The sequence below is a fragment of the Fukomys damarensis genome, unplaced genomic scaffold (genome assembly GCF_012274545.1).
Source record: "Fukomys damarensis isolate Sample0158 unplaced genomic scaffold, DMR_v1.0_HiC HiC_scaffold_15, whole genome shotgun sequence".
Lineage (NCBI taxonomy): Eukaryota > Metazoa > Chordata > Mammalia > Rodentia > Bathyergidae > Fukomys > Fukomys damarensis.
This window is the reverse complement of record NW_022900927.1, coordinates 23,855,983-23,871,139: the sequence shown is the minus strand read 5'-3', so window position 1 is coordinate 23,871,139 and position 15,157 is coordinate 23,855,983. Positions and strand designations below refer to the sequence as shown.

At 46.6% G+C, this 15,157-nt stretch overlaps 3 protein-coding genes across 4 annotated transcripts in view; all 3 read right to left on the bottom strand.

Annotated features, from left to right (window-relative positions):
* Positions 1 to 3,549, bottom strand: part of Gli1 (GLI family zinc finger 1) — a 15,332-nt gene extending 11,783 nt beyond the window's left edge. Inside the window, exon 1 of one of the 2 annotated variants that reach the window (XM_019210711.2) lies at positions 3,487 to 3,549. The gene's annotated coding sequence lies outside the window, so the exon portion shown is untranslated. Of the gene's footprint in view, positions 1 to 2,628; positions 2,700 to 3,486 lie in introns of those variants that run through there. The other variant, XM_019210710.2, reaches the window with a different exon arrangement.
* On the bottom strand, positions 1,124 to 4,163 carry Inhbe (inhibin subunit beta E). The gene is made up of 2 exons (XM_010644593.3): positions 3,487 to 4,163; positions 1,124 to 3,267 (listed from the first exon to the last, which is right to left on the bottom strand). Exons 1-2 carry the CDS (start codon positions 3,851 to 3,853, stop codon positions 2,507 to 2,509), a joined length of 1,128 nt encoding a protein of 375 aa, XP_010642895.1. The 5' UTR covers positions 3,854 to 4,163; the 3' UTR covers positions 1,124 to 2,506.
* Positions 4,164 to 8,164: 4,001 nt separating this feature from the next.
* Inhbc (inhibin subunit beta C) overlaps positions 8,165 to 15,157 on the bottom strand; it is a 12,226-nt gene continuing 5,233 nt past the window's right edge. The window contains exon 2 of the mRNA XM_010644616.3: positions 8,165 to 9,419. Coding sequence (XP_010642918.1) covers positions 8,674 to 9,419 — 746 coding nt within the window. The 3' untranslated portion in view covers positions 8,165 to 8,673. The remainder of the gene's footprint in view (positions 9,420 to 15,157) is intronic.

Genomic DNA, 15,157 nt, shown 5'->3' with positions numbered 1-15,157 from the left:
ATCTTTGGTATTAGCTGTGCGTCCGTCAACTCTCTGGTTTGTGGCCAGCCTCTCCCTTTGCATACAATTTAAGGTTGGGACATAGTTGGGTTTGAGCAAGCTGAATTTAAGGGTTTGTGGCTGTGGAGGAAGGTTAGTGGGTCTACAGAGCATAAAAGAGAGATGCAGAGACTAAAGCTCTGAGTGTAGGATGTGCGTTCACAAGGTCACTAAGAAGCTGGAGGTCTGAAGCACCTTTCCCAGGAAACCCGGCTCTTTCTGCAGGCTGAGGCCACCGCCGCACCTCTCCCTACTGCCTTCTTTCCGCTCTTTAAGGCTTTTTGCTCCCTCTGCTGGCCAGTCTCACACATGACACCTTCTTGGACTCCGATTGAATGCAGACCAGGAGTTGAAGAAGGAACCCTGAGAGAGGTTCTGCACCAAAGTTCAGTCAGGATCTCAGAGAGGAGCAAGTGTGGGCCCAAAGAAGACGCGGGGGCGGGTACAGTCCAGGAGGCTTCTAGCCCCCAGAGGTAATGCGAGGAGGGGAGTGCGCTTTCCCTTTGGATTTGTGTTGCCATAGTGACTAGATGCAGGGGAAGGGCAACTATTTCAGTCTCTGACCTTTCTAAGAAATAGGAGACAGGATGGTGAGAGAAAGGAGTCCCTTTCTCTTTCTGTCACCTCTTAGCCAGACCTCTCACATCCTCGCTTGCTTCCAAGGACGCTTCCTCATGCCTGGAAGGTCAGTGGGTTTACTGTTCCCTCTGAGGGTCAGATGGGGAAAAGATGAGCTAGGGCAGATGGGGGGGGTCCTACAAATATAGGTAATGACTGTGGGGGTGGGGTCAGATAAGAGCTGCATTTGAACCTATGTCCCCACATGACTGACTCAGACCAGTTATACTAAGAAGGTCAGGCCCAACTCAGTCAGGCCCAGTCAATGAAAAAGAAGGGATCCTGTATCTTTCTGATCAGCTGCTTGCCCCTTCTTCTAGGAAGCTCTTTTGGAACACAAGATAGATTAGTAATTCTTTGTTTGTTTGTTTTGTTGTTGTTGTTTCTTGAGACAGGATCATACTATATAATCTAGGCTGGACTTGAACTCACTAGGAGACCCAGGCTGGCCTCAAACCCATGGCAATCCTCCTGCTTCAGCCTCCTAAATGCTGGGATTACAGGCATGCATCACCATGCCTGGCAAAAATCAGTAATCCTTAAGCTTTTTGGTTTCTAGACTTCAGTATACTATTTTAAATTACTGAGCTTTTTTTTTTTTGCATGTGCCTTGTATCCATCAATTCATCGTATTAGAAATTTTAAAAATCATAACGAGAATACACAAGTTCACATTCCATTAACAGTGATGTCAGAAAGATGATATAATCACATGTCACACTGGAAAACTTCACTGCACAATTTTAAGACGAGAATGTAAAAGGCAAATAACATTTTAGTATTATTATGAAAGTACTTTTGACCTTGTGGAAACCCTTGAAAGGACCTGAGAGACCTTCCAGAAGTCCACAGATCACATTTGAGAACCATTGCAGTGGACCATCACCTCAGCCTTTCTTCATGACTCACATTTGCTGATTTTTTTTCTTATCTTTATTAAGAAACTATAAATGTTTGTCTCCCCAATGGTTCTGTCCCCCAGAGAAAACCAGACAGCTTCTTAGACACTGCACCCATTTTTCTCGACTCTTTTTTTTTTCTTTTTTTTTTGTACTGGGGATTGAACCTAGGGTCTCACATATGCCAGGCAAGCACTCTACCACTTAACCAAATCCTTAGCCCTTACTCTTCTTTCTGGAGCTCTCCTAAATACCCTCCCCAGCACCTTGCCCATGTCCCTTTTGACTCTCCCTTAAATTAATGCACTTAAGTTGGGGATGCTGGTGCATGATTATAATCCCAGAACTTGAGAGGTTGAGGCAGGAGAATCAAGAGTTTGAGGCCAGCCTGAGCCAATAGATCCTGTCTCCAAAGGAAAAAAAAAAAGCATTCAACAGTTCCTGTCCTCTGCCAGCCTCTTTGCCCCATCCCAGCCTTCTGGGCCTTCTGCTTCCTTCTTCCTTTATTTGAAGGCATTTTTTTAAATTGGGGATCAAACTCAGGTCCTTGTGCTTGTATGGCAAGTGGCAGAACCACTAAGCTAAATCCCTGGCCTGAAGACTTTCAATTTTTGGGAGAGACTAATTTTTCTCTGCCTTCTCCTTCCCTACCTCCCCCACTATCCCCTGCCATTTTCTCACAGGGGACAGGGTAGGAAATCATGCTGTTTGGGGAGTCCCCTGTACAAGAAACACTTTACCCATCACTCCACACATCAACCAGCCTGAAATAAGCCAGTATCTGGGACAAGAGAGTCCATTTGAGCTCCATAGGGGTCAACCCAGTCACACTGCCAGGCAGCCTGTTGAGTAGGAGTATGGATCAGAAAACCTGATGCCTCTAGACACAGATACCCTTTTCCTAGGAACCCCCTACCTAATCTCTTCACTCTAAACCCCCAGTCCTCTTGCTAGCTGCAGCCACAAGCCTCCACCACCATATCTGGCACATCTGTCTTGATCACATTGCTGTTTTTGTCGAGGTAGAGGAGAGAGAGAGGCCTTCTGGCAGTGGGTACACAGCAGGAGGTACCTGCAGGCCAAGGATTGTTGGCTTTAAGGAGGTTGAAGACTGCAGAATGGAAGGAGGCAGCAATGCCGGGGCTGCCAGCCAGATGAGGGGGGCATTGTCCACTGCAGTAATTCAGCTGGTACCCCTCTGGCTGCAGGATCCAGTCCCGCCATCCAAGTTCTTGGAAGTCTACATAGTAGTTTCTCCTACAACATAAGGGAGTCTTGGGCTCACAGGTGGGGGTTCTTCTTTTGGTCCGACCTGCTCCAGGCTCGTTGGCTCGAATCTTAAGCTCTAGGAAGGGACGATGGTGCTCTGTTGTGTCCAGGGGCTGCCTTGGTTGTCCAGTAGCCGCTGTGTTGTTGTCTTCTAAGGGTTTGCAGTCCAACCTGAGTTTCACGATACCAGACTCTTCACCCCTCAAACCACCAGAGGGCAGAATCAGGGCATGCCAGCCCGGAGTAGTTATGTGGTGTTCAACCAGGAGGCCATGAGACTCTCGGTGCCTCCTCCTTGTACCCCATTGGAAGATCTTCAGGTGAAGAGTGCCAGGAAGGGTGGGAAGAACATGCAACCAGAGGCGGGCATAGTATAGGTGGTGGGACTGAAGAGTGGACAGGTAGAAAGTGAGCATGGAGCTGCAGATTGAAGTGGAGGAGTCTGCCGTAAGGACAGCAAAAAGAAAGAGAAATGTGAGCAGAGATGAAGCTCCCCTTTGAAACTCCCTCACATCCAGCTTTAGAAAAAGCAGAGACTTGCCTGTGTCGTTGTAACCATTCCCTGCCCAGCTCCTCCTCCTGCTACACCCCACTCCTACCTCCTGTCAGCCTCCCTTCTCCTTCCCTTCCCTGTTGGCTTCCTGTTTGTCTCCTCACCCACCTGGAATGGTAGCAAAGCTGATGACTTCTTGCTCTTTCCTTGGAACCATAGTCTCAGGCTGTAGTCTCTGGAGGGCTCTGGTCAGCGCTGCCTGGGGTGGAGGATGAGTTATTCTGGGACGACTGGTCAGGTGCAACCCCTTCAGGATTTGTTGCTTGGCTAGCTCCAGGACCACAGCTCGTTCTGCTGGAAGCGCCGGTGCTGGGCCCTCACAGGATGGGCATGCAGATCCTGTGGCCTGTACCCACACTAGTGCCCACAGCAGCACCAGCCAGAGCTGGACATTAGGGAGCCCCATGCTCCCTGTGGATGGTCCTGGCTCAGTACCCCAAGATGGCAGTTTCTGTTCTATTGATTCTGATTGCATTGAAGCTAACGAAGGCTCAGCAGTGGCAGATGTCAGTGCCACAGCTACCCTTGACAAAGGGTAGAGCCGCTTATATGGCCTGGGACTCAGGAAAGTTGAAAGTGGGTTGTCTGATGGGTAGCTAGGTTTGACCCTCAGAGTTCATGACTGGCTACTGACCTGGGGCCTCTTTAGAGCCAACTGCCTGGGGCTCCCCCACCTAGGAGTCAGCCAGCAGACCTTCCCATTGAGCCTTAGGATTGGCCAGCTGTGCTGCCCATCAGGCCCCTGCAGGGGTGGCGGTCCCCACCTCAGCTCGGGTTTCACCATCTGACTCTGGTGGCTTGAGGTAGAGGTAAGGGGGCAGCAATGTGGACATGTATGATGCAAGAAAGGGGATGATTTCACATGCTCAGTTCCCAAGGTCTGGGACTCAGAGGAGGGACTCCGTATGTGCCAGGTGGGGAAGGGCAGTTTCTCCCAATGTCTGCCTATATTGCCCAGCCATCCTGCTGCAGCAGTTTCCATGAGGCAGCGGTGGGTGCCAGTGTTTATTGCTCTGGAGCCTCTGGGCCCGAAGGAGAATTCTGGTCTCTATTTCTAACACAGGGGCTTGGCTAGGGGCTCAGGGCCGGGTGGTGGTGGTAAGAGAGTGGAGTTCTCTTGCTCAGGCCAAGGTGGCAGTGCCACGGGACACAGAAGTCACCCCATGACCCTGCCTGTGCTGGCTGCCCAGAGTCCAATTGGACTGGAGTGCAATGTGGAGGAGCGCCAGAGAAAAAGCTGGGGACGTGCTACCTCGATGTCTGGGGAAACCCAGAGGGTCGGGGGTGGGGTGATGAAACCTTACAACAGGGCAGAGTTCAGCTATCCAGGATGGCAGGAGGGCATGCAACTTGGGAGGCTCTGTACCCAGCTGCTGGTTCTCTGCTTCAAGGCATTGTAAGAATTGCCTAAATTTGAAGCATCCTAGAAGTGGTGCCAGCCAGCCTCTGTTAATGAAGCTGGGAAGTGGGAAGCTTGAGGGCTTTTAAGAATGAAGCAAGCAATACGATTAAAAAAAAAAAAAAAGAATGAAGCTAGGAGGGCCAGGTTTAGCTCAGTGGTTCCACTGCCTGCCTCGCAAGGGCAAGGGCCTGAATTCGATCCCTGGTACCAAAACATGAATAACAACAAAAACATAAGAATGCAGCAAGGAGAGTACAGCAACCTTATTTCCCAGTCTCAGCCCTCCGTACCTACTTATCATTCTTTCGCATGTACTAAACACCTGGGCTCAAGCAATCCTGCTGCCTCAGCCTCCCGAGAAGCTGGAGCTACAGGCATGTGCCATGGTCCCTGGCCTTCACTGACTTTAAATGGGAAAGGAAGTGGATGGGCCTCAGGCTAACTTTTTTCCCCTCATGCCCCAGTTTCTTCAAGAAGCTGGAGGAGGTGTCAGAGAGAAAGCTGTGGGGAAAGGGAGTGTGATTTAGAAATGTGTCCCCTTCCACTTATTCTTCCTTTCCCTGTTTAGTTGGTGGGGCCGTCAAGGGAGCACTAGTCCTGGACCAGGGAAGATGGGTCACACCGAGCACTGGATTTCAGTACCACCACTGTCCACCACGCGGCAGAGCTGTGCTACTGGACAGCAGCTGGCTTACAGCTGACCAGAGCTTCCCAGAGACAGGGAAGAGGCTGGGAGTGGAGAGATGGGGAGTATACCTCTCTCTATTTCCCCAATAGGAGTCAGGGAGGACCTGGTTCCTCTGCTGTTCCCTGTCACCACTGCCAGAGGACGGAAGCTGTTCTCAGGTCTGCATCACTGCTACCTTTGGTTTTAGATCTCACCATACTGACACATGGCAACAGAGCTTGGTGATAGGTGCCAGGCTTTCCCTAGAAATTCAGGGTGCCATGTCCTGGGGAGGAAGCAGATGGGTCAGTGAGACTCTTAGACACTCCTGTCCACCCTGCATCTCTCCCCAGGCCCTGATACATATTCAAGCCCTCTGGCCAATGTTCTCCCCAGATCCCAGATCCCAGGTGAGGGATGGCCCTCTAGCCCCTGGGGTCTGGGACATGAAATTACAAAGTGGAGGGTATCTGCCAGTGGTGGTACCTAGGTGAGCTTACTTCGTGGTGCCAGGAGACAGAAATTGCAAGGGGAAGTAGCAAGAAGTGGCTTTGGGAATCACTGACCCCACCTCTCCCACACTCTCTCTGTCAGGTGCCCCCAATTTCCAGCTCTGCCCACCCTCTCGCTGCTGTGCCGGGCCTGGCCCTACCTCCCCACTGACACTTACGTCAGAACTCAGCTATAAATATGCTCGCAGTATCTTAGTCACTTTTCCCAAGAAGTGCTCCCGGGTTATAAATACCCCAGCCATCTGCTTCACTGCCCGCCCCACCATCAACCTGGTTGGGGGCTGGGGGGTGGCAACAGGCTTGGGGGTCGGTAAGGAAATAGAAGTGGGAGTACTTATCTTGTCCCAGTGAGAACACCCTGAAGGAGTCTAGAGGTAGGGCTTGGAAGCTCAGGAAGATAATGTTTGGCTTGTTCCCTTTTTTCAAAAAGCAGAGCCAAAAAAAAAAAAAAAAATGGAATAGTATGGATCCCATATTTATTTTAAAATATGCTGTTCTGTTCGTCATGGACTTTTTTGCATTAATTTTGATGCTTAAAAATATATTAAAGTATGGCTTGTTTTGATTGATTCTTTTTTCTTTCTCTTTAAAAAGTTTGCCCCCAAGATGAGTGTCTCACGTTGTCTTAACCCAGGCTTTGTCCTGGGGACTGAAGCTGTAGTTGGAGGGAAGGAGGTTTGAAATGGAAGAGGAGTGGAGTGGGAGATGCAGTCAGAAAGGAGAGGACAGACACCAGAAGCTCACTCTAGATGAAAGTGTACTCAAGTCAAAGGTGGGATAACATTTTTGTTGTTGTTGTTGTTTGTTTTTGCTTTTTTTGAGACAGGGTCTCACTCTGTAATTCGGGCTGATCTTGAACTCACTATGTAGCCCAGGTTGGCCTCAAACTCATAGTGATCCTCCTGTTTCAGCCTCATGAGTTCTGGGGTTACAGGTGTGGGCCTTCACGCCTGGTAAAGGTAGGATAACTTCTGTGGACTTCTCAGGAATCCCCACAGCTGGGACTTCCATACCATACCCTCAGAAGTTCCCTTTCAGAATTTCTCCTCTAGCCTCCCCATTCCAGGGACCTCTTACCCTGCTCCGAGGGGGTTATAAGCTGAGCAAATACAGACATCACGTTCCCCAAAGGACACATGGGCTTTGCGCAAACTCGGCCTTGGGCTGCAGACAGTATCGACCCCATGGTCCAGCCAAAGGGAGGAGATGGTGGGGGGAAGAGAGCAAAGGTCTAAAGAACACCCATTCACAGAGCGAATGCCACCTTTTCCTTGTCCCAGACCTTCCTCTTCACCCTGTTCTACTTAACAGGCTCTTGTCATTTCCAGCTGCCAGGCAGGACTCCTGGAGGAAAGCTGGGAGGTTGGGGGGGGTGAAAAAAGAGCGAGCCAGCGGTCCTGGCAGGCAGCCCTGAGCATGCCTCAGCCTCCCACCACCTGTGTGTCCACAGAGTGTCAGCTTACTTGATGATTGATCATCGATCGTCTCATCTCTGAGTACAGAGGTAGGAGGTGAACAGGAAAAACTAGTTCTTTGTTAGCCATGAGACCATCAAATGACAGTTCCAGGAGGATGGAGGGAGGCTGAGGAAGAAGAGGAGGCAGCCTGGGGGAGGAAGAGCTGTGAAACATGAGGTGGACACAGTATCTCAGACCCGAGGGCTCTGTGTGAAAAGCAAGCAGAGAGTTCAGGCAGGCTCTGTGTCATCTGGGGTGTCACTTTGGCTCCTAGCAGGAAATGGGGGAGTGCTCAGCTATTTGTGTCTGCTTCTTCAAGAGGACTTTGGAGCAGTTATTTACAAAGGATATAGACAGAGATAAGGGCAACCATAAAGGATGTTGAAGCACTAGGGGCTGGGAAAGGGGAAAGCCATTAGAACCTTCTAGTGTTGAAACAGCATCTCAGAACCTAGGCAGAGCTAGAGGTAGGCAAGAGGGGAGGCAGACAGGAGCTGTAGGGACACAGCACAGCCACAGTTGCACAGAAGCATGGCACAGGGGTAAAGGGGAGCAGGAAGAAGATACACTGTGTCTTCCTATCCTTTTGTCTTCTGCTTGGGTCTCTCCTTAGTCAAATCCAGTAGGAAGCCAGGGTGGGGAAGCTCAGGTGATACGGTACAGGTTAATCAGCCCCCCAAGGCACACAGCAAAGCAGAGAAGGACGAGGAATGGATGAGGAGGTGCAGATGAGAGGGGAAGGACCTTAAGACACAGAGGCAAGTGAGCGTCGTGTTGGAGAACAGTAATTTTAATGTTTGATGAAACTAAGGAAGAGACTTTCTGGAGAGTCAGAAAGATCAAGGGAGGGTTGAATCAACTCATCCGGGAGTAGGGGCCATCAAGTGGAAAGGGTAGGGGGACACAGTAGATGATGGGATTGATTAAGGGTGAGTTAAGGGTGTCTCTGCCTGAGAACCAGATGGCACTGTTCATGTTTAGAGGTGGATCTGTCCCTGAAGTGGAAAGGGCTTGCGCACGAAGGGTGTGGTGGATAGAACATGCTCTGGAACAGAGGTTGGTGGTCTCGAAGACAGTGCCATGACTCCTTAGTGTGGAACTCCTCAAATTGGAGGTGTAGTAATTTCCACAGGTCGTTCAGGAAGAAACAGTTCACATTATGGACAGAGGCAAGCACGGGGTCATTCTCTCCTCTTGAGAAAGGACACTTCTTTGGTGGCGTATTCTCCACCTCGGGGTGCCTTTATCACACACAGACTAACTGCACCCACAGGCGTCTACCACCATGTCAGGTATGTCAGTCTTGACAATGTTGCTGTCCCTGTCATAGTAGAGCAGAGACAGGGGCCGTTGGACTGTGGGCACACAGCATGAGCCTCCTCCAGCAGTACCAGCAGCTGTGTTGGCTTTGAGAAGATTGAGTACTGCAGTGTGAAAGGAGGCAGCAATGCCAGGCATGCCTGCCACATGTAGTGGGCACTGCCCTGTGCAGAAATTCATTGCATAGCCTTCAGGCTGGATGATCCAGTCTTGCCAGCCAATCTCACGGAAGTCTACAAAGAACTCTTGTTTACAGCACATCCTGGATCCTTCCTGGCAGTCAATGCCTCGTCGGTGAACCCGGTGCTTACCCCCTACTCTTACTCGGGCTGCCACAAAAGGCCTATGGGCAGTGTCGCCCATGATGACTGAGCTCTGGGCTACCTGGCCTTTAGGTACCAGCTCCAGGGTAAGGTGCCCCTGGCTACAGGCAGCCTGAGCTGCAGGCCCTAGGATGAGCTGGTGCCAGCCACTGGCATTCACCTCCAGCAGATGCTGGCTAGCTATGGTGAGGTTGGTATCATGGGGTCTTAGGGCAAAGACCTTCACGTTCATACTCCAGGTGGTATCGGGAGGGAGCTGCATAAAGAACACGAAGCTGGCCTGCTGGATCTCCATGCCACCAGCAGTCTCATCAGAGGAGAAGTGGAAATCAAGTCGAGTCTGGTTGATGTTGGAGAAGCCTATGGACACAAAAAGCCCATTATTGTGGTCTTTTAAGTGTCAATTCTACCACTACTTTTTTTTTTTTTTTTTTTCAGTACTAGAGCTTGAACTCAGGGCTTCATGCTAAATTTTATCCCTCGTTTCCCTACCCACCTCTTGTGCTGGGGATTGAACTCAGGGCCTTCACACTGAGTCACAGCTCCACCTCCTGCTTCTTTTTTATTTTGAGACAGGCCCTCACTAAATTGATAGATTGCCTGGACTGGGTTTGAACTTGTGATCCTCCTTCCTCAGCCTCCTGAGTAGCTGGGATTATGTGTGTCACGCTCTGCTCCTCTTCTAGCCTACTTGAACTCTCTGTTGCACTCACAATTGCTATGCTTTGAATATGTTTCCTAAAGTTCAAATGTTGGAAATTTGATCTCCAATGATATAGTGTGGGGAAGTGCAGCTTAATGGTGTTTGAGGCATGGAGATCAAATCCCTCAGGAACAGATTAATGCCTCTGTCATGTGAAGGGGTTCAGGACCCCACACTTTGTCTTCTTTTTGGCTTTTAACCATGGGATAATATAGCAAGAAGGCCTTTGCCAGATGATGGCCCCTTTCCAGACTCCAGAATCATGAGATGATAAATTTTTGTACATTCTAAGTCAGCCAGTTTGTGGTATTCCATTATAGCAGCACAAAATTGACTAAGAAAGTTGGTAATGAGAGTGGAATAGTGCTATAACAAATACCCAAAGATGTGGAATTGGCTTTGAAACTGACTGATGAGGAGAGGATTGAAGAATTTGGAGAAGTAAACTAGGAAAAGCCTAGATTGCTATGAACAGAGAGAGTATTAAGGGCAATGCTGATGAGAACTCAGAAGAAGAGAAGAGCTATGGGGAAAAAGCTGGCTCTTCTTAGAAATTAAGTGGTCATGCTGGGCTTGGTGGCGCACGCCTGTAATCCTAGCACTTGGGAGGCTGAGGCAGGAGGATTGCTCTGAGTTCGAGACCAGCCTGGGCTACATAGTGAGTTCCAGGTCAGTCTCAACTACATAGTGAAACCCTGTCTCAAAAAACCAAACAAAACAACAACAAAAAAAGAAATTAAGTGGCCATGTGCCGGGGATTTAGCTCAGTGGTGGGTTAGGAGTGGAATCCTAGGGTTTGAGTTTGTCCACCAAAGTTCATCTGCTGGATTTTTTTTCCCAATAGTGAGGATTGAACCCAAGGCCTTTGCACTGAGATACATTCTTTTTTACTTGTTATTTTGAGACAAGGATTTACTAAATTGCCCAGGCTGGGATTGAATTTGTGGTTCTCCTGCCTCAGCCTCCCAGCATACTGGAATTCCAGACATGTGCTAACACACCCACACAAAGTCATCTTTTTATTACACAAACCAAATCAGCTTTATATCTTCAGCTTAAAATATATCAAAGGTTTCCTATTGATGTTCGGTTAAAATAAAAACTCTTTCACATAGAAAACCTGTGTAATTAGGCGATCTGCCACTTAATTACCACATTCTAACTATACAGGCCTTTTTCTATCTCCTGAACTCACCAAACATGAACCCATTTCATAGCCTTTGCACTTGATATTTCCTTTGCCTAGAATGTATTTCCATGATTTTTTTTTTTTTTTTTTTTTTTTTTTTTTTTTTTTGCAGCACTGAGGATTGAACACAGGGCCTCAAACATCCAAGGCAAGCATTTTATCATTGAGCTAAATCTAGGCTTTTTAAATTTTATTTTGAAACAGGTCTCACTAAGTTGCTCAGGATGGCCTCAAAGTTATGATCTCCTGCCTCAAGGAGCTTGGCTTACGGGTGTGCACCACCACACCTGACTTCTTTCCACGATTTGTGAATGACTGGTTACTTTCTGGTGTCCAGCTTTAAGTCGCCTCCTCAGGAGTACTTCATTGACTACCCTTTCTAAAGTAGCCTCCAATTCCAGTTCTGTCTCTCTAGTATATTATCCTTCTTAACTGTCTTTACAACAAATATCACTTTCTGCAATCGTTTGTTGACTGTGTACTTCTCCTACCACTTCTTCTTCCCCCAGCTAGAACATAAACTCCACGAAGGTGGAGATTGTGTCTGTATGGTCACCACTGTATCCCTGGTACCTGGTGGCTTATAGGCACTCAATAAACATTTGTTGAATGGGCTTTCATTTCATAAATTCTTTTTTGTTTGTTTGTTTGTTTTTTTGAGATAGGGTCTCACTGTGTAGTTGAGACTGACCTGGAATTCACTATGTAGCCCAGGCTGGTCTCAAACTCACAGCGATCCTACTGCCTGAGCCTCCCGAGTGCTGGGATTACAGGCATGCTCCACCATGCCTGGCTCAATTCTTTTTTTTTTTTATTTTTGTGTTTTGGCACCAGGGATTGAACTCGGGACCTTGTACTTGCAAGGCAGGCAGCAGAACCACTGAGCTAAATCCCCAGCCCCTAATTCTTTTATGCTGGCATCAGAATCATTCTCCAAAAACTTGGATGGATCATGAATTCATGGTCTTAAAAAATCTTACAAGTGATTAAAGTCCAAATGGCTTTGGAAGCAGTTAAATGCCCATAATGAACCAGGTATAGTGGTGAATGCTTGTAACCCCTGCCACCCAGGAGCCTAAGGCAGGAGGATCATGAGATCAAGGCCAACTTGGGCAAATAGCAAGATCTTATCTCAAATAAATAAATAGCCATTATGATTTGGCTCTAATATGTGTGTGTGTGTGTGTGTGTTTGGTGCTGAGAATCAAAAGGAGAGCTTCACACATACTAGGCAAGCACTCTACCACTGAGCTACTCCCCCAGCCCTAGGTACTCATATTCTATTTTGCAAGTACAGTGGACCCTCAAGTTATGACTCGCCTCACATACAAACAACTTGGGTTAATTAGGTTATTGGAAGAATGGAAGATTCATCTCTCTCTTGTTATCTATAGTATCTACCCAGGTAAATATCCAGATGTCAGCTGCATTGACTTAGTTACAACCAGCCCTCAGGAACCAATCAAGTTTGTAAGTCAGGGGTCCACTGTAAAGAGTATTTTATTATGAGAATATAGCTGATTCTCTCATGGACATAAAAGGGCAGGAAATAAAGTTCAACAAGGCTTCATGTAAAACAGAAAGTCAGGAATAAGTCTGCTCTTCACAGCTCTCAGGGACAATAAGATCTATCTCATCTTTGTCTCTCTGTGTATGCTTATTCTAGTCTTCTTTTCCTGTGGATCTACTTCTGCTCCTTTGTTAGCTTCCTTAATTCGCCAAATCATGGTCTCCACTCCCAAATTTGTAAGTCCTTTCACAAAGTTCTCCCTAGCTAAAGTGACCTGACTTCCTAGTGTCCCAATTCCAATTTATAGAACAGTATGATTGGCCCAACTAATCAACTAATTTGGGGGGGGTTAGGTTACAAAACATTCTATGACTCTCTCTCTCTCTCTCTCTCTCATTACTAGGGATTGAAACTAGGCCCTTTCCACTGAGCTAAATCCCCAGCCCCCACCCCCTTGAGACCAGATCTCACTAATTTGCTAAATTTCCCAGGTTGGGCTCAAACTTGTAATCTTCTGAACTCAGCCCAATCCCTTTCCTGCCCCTAGTAGTTGGGAATACAGAAGTACACTACTGCATATGACTCAGTTAGAACCTGCTAAGTTACTACAATTATGGAAGGCAGATACCTCACCAGCAAGGGCTATGGTAGAATATTAACATATTATTGGTCCCCAATAACGCCTCCCATTATTTATGGATTTGTGCATCCCTTCTCATTAAAGTTTTGGTCTTGGCATATGACTTGATTGGGCTAGTAAGACATTAGAAAGCACAGTGCTAGCAGAAGTTTGATACTTACATACTGAGACTTTGTACTCCTTAGAAGCTTGCCATAGTTTTTTAAAGAACCTTGGGCTTGTAAAGAAATATAAATTTAAAAAATAACATATAAACTTGAGTCATTTGTAGGAAAATGGATGAACTTTGAGACCATAATATTAATTTAAATAAATCAGATAAGGAAGCTTAAGTATCACATGGTTTATCTTATATGAGAAGTCTAAGTCATAAATAAAGAGGAAAAATAAGAGATAGATAGTTGGAAGTAGGAGATCTTTCTCAAATGGGGAGGGGATTGACAGTGGGAATGGAGGGAAGGGAAAGACAATGAAAAAAGGAATTAAGATGTGTTATGTACATGTACCAAGTCCACAAAAGGAATGTACATCTATGTACTGCAAACATGTACTAATAAAAAATTTTGAAAATGAAAATTATAGCTCAATAAAAGAGAGAGAGCTGGGGATGCAGCTCAGTGGCACTGCACCTTCTTGGCAAGTTCAATTCCTAGTACTGAAGAGAGAGAAAAAGAGAGATCATTTGGCATAGTGTTTCATACCTATAATCCTAGGACTTGGGAAGCTGAGGTAGGATTACCATGAGTTCCAAACCAGCCTGGGCTATATAGAGAGTTCAAGGCCAGCCTGAGCTACATAATGAGACCCTGTCTCAAAAAGAAAACAACAAAATACAACAAGAACAACTAAACTAAAACAGAAATTAGTACCAGAAGTGGGGTCCCACCATGACAAAAACCTATAATATGTAACATGGTACTCAGTGGCAGGTAGAGGTTAGAGGAAAGAAACTTAGTAAGAAAGAGTTGTGGGGAAGTTTCTGTTAGCATTTGGAACACGGGAAACCTGAGTGATGTATTGGCTATCACCTGTGATGAATTGTAAGCCAGAAATATTATCTAACAAAGTTGTGAATTTAGCTAGATATATTTCCAGGCAGAGTACTGAAAATGCCAATTGGCTTATTTTAGCTGCCTATGATAAGGGATTTCAAGAGAGAGATGAACTAAAAAAAGGAACTGTTCAATTTTCAAGTAGAATTTGGAGAAAATATTTCTAAAAGGATGTGCTAGGTTGAAAAATAAAATGCTTTTCCTTCCTCCTTTCTCTGACAAAAGGCTTTCAAAGTAAAAAGTACTCTCAAGGGCAAAGATCAAGCCCAGGGTACTACCAGTAAAATGTTGCCTTAGAGTGAAGATGAAGACAAACAGAAGGTCAGATGCAAAACTCTTTGCTAAGATCTAACATCTTGATGAAATCTAAAAATTTCAGGATGATGTTCTATAGACTCTCTCAACTAGACAAAAAGGCTTCTAAGAATCTTCAGGGTTTTGTTTCATGACCACGACATTAAATTGTAGCCTAAGTAAAATATTTGCTTCATAGAGTGTTGTCTAATTCAGTAGGCCACAATTTATTAGACAGCCCACAGAATTTTAAAAAGATTTTTTTTTTCTCAGTACTAAGGATTGAACAGAGGAAATGCTGGGTCACAACCTCAGTTTTTTTGTTTGTTTGTTTATTTTGGTACCAGGAATCAAACTCAGGACCTCGTGTGGTGCCACTGAGCTAAATCCCCGGCCCCTGTTGTTGTTATTCATTCATTTGTTTGTTCATTTTTTGAGACAGGGTCTTGGTGAGTAGTTTGGGCTGGCCTTGAAATCACTATGTAGTCTAGCATGGTCTTGAATTCATCACAATCCTCCTGCCTTAGCCTCCGAAGGGCTAGGATTACCAGCTTGCATTACTATGTCTGGCCTTTCTTATTTTTAAAAAAATTGTGAGTCAAGAGCCTGTAGTAGGGCTGGGGATTTAGTTCAGTGGTTCCGATGCCTGCCTTGCAAGCGCAAGGACACACGTTCTATCCCCAATCCAAAAAAAAAAAAAAAAAAAAAAA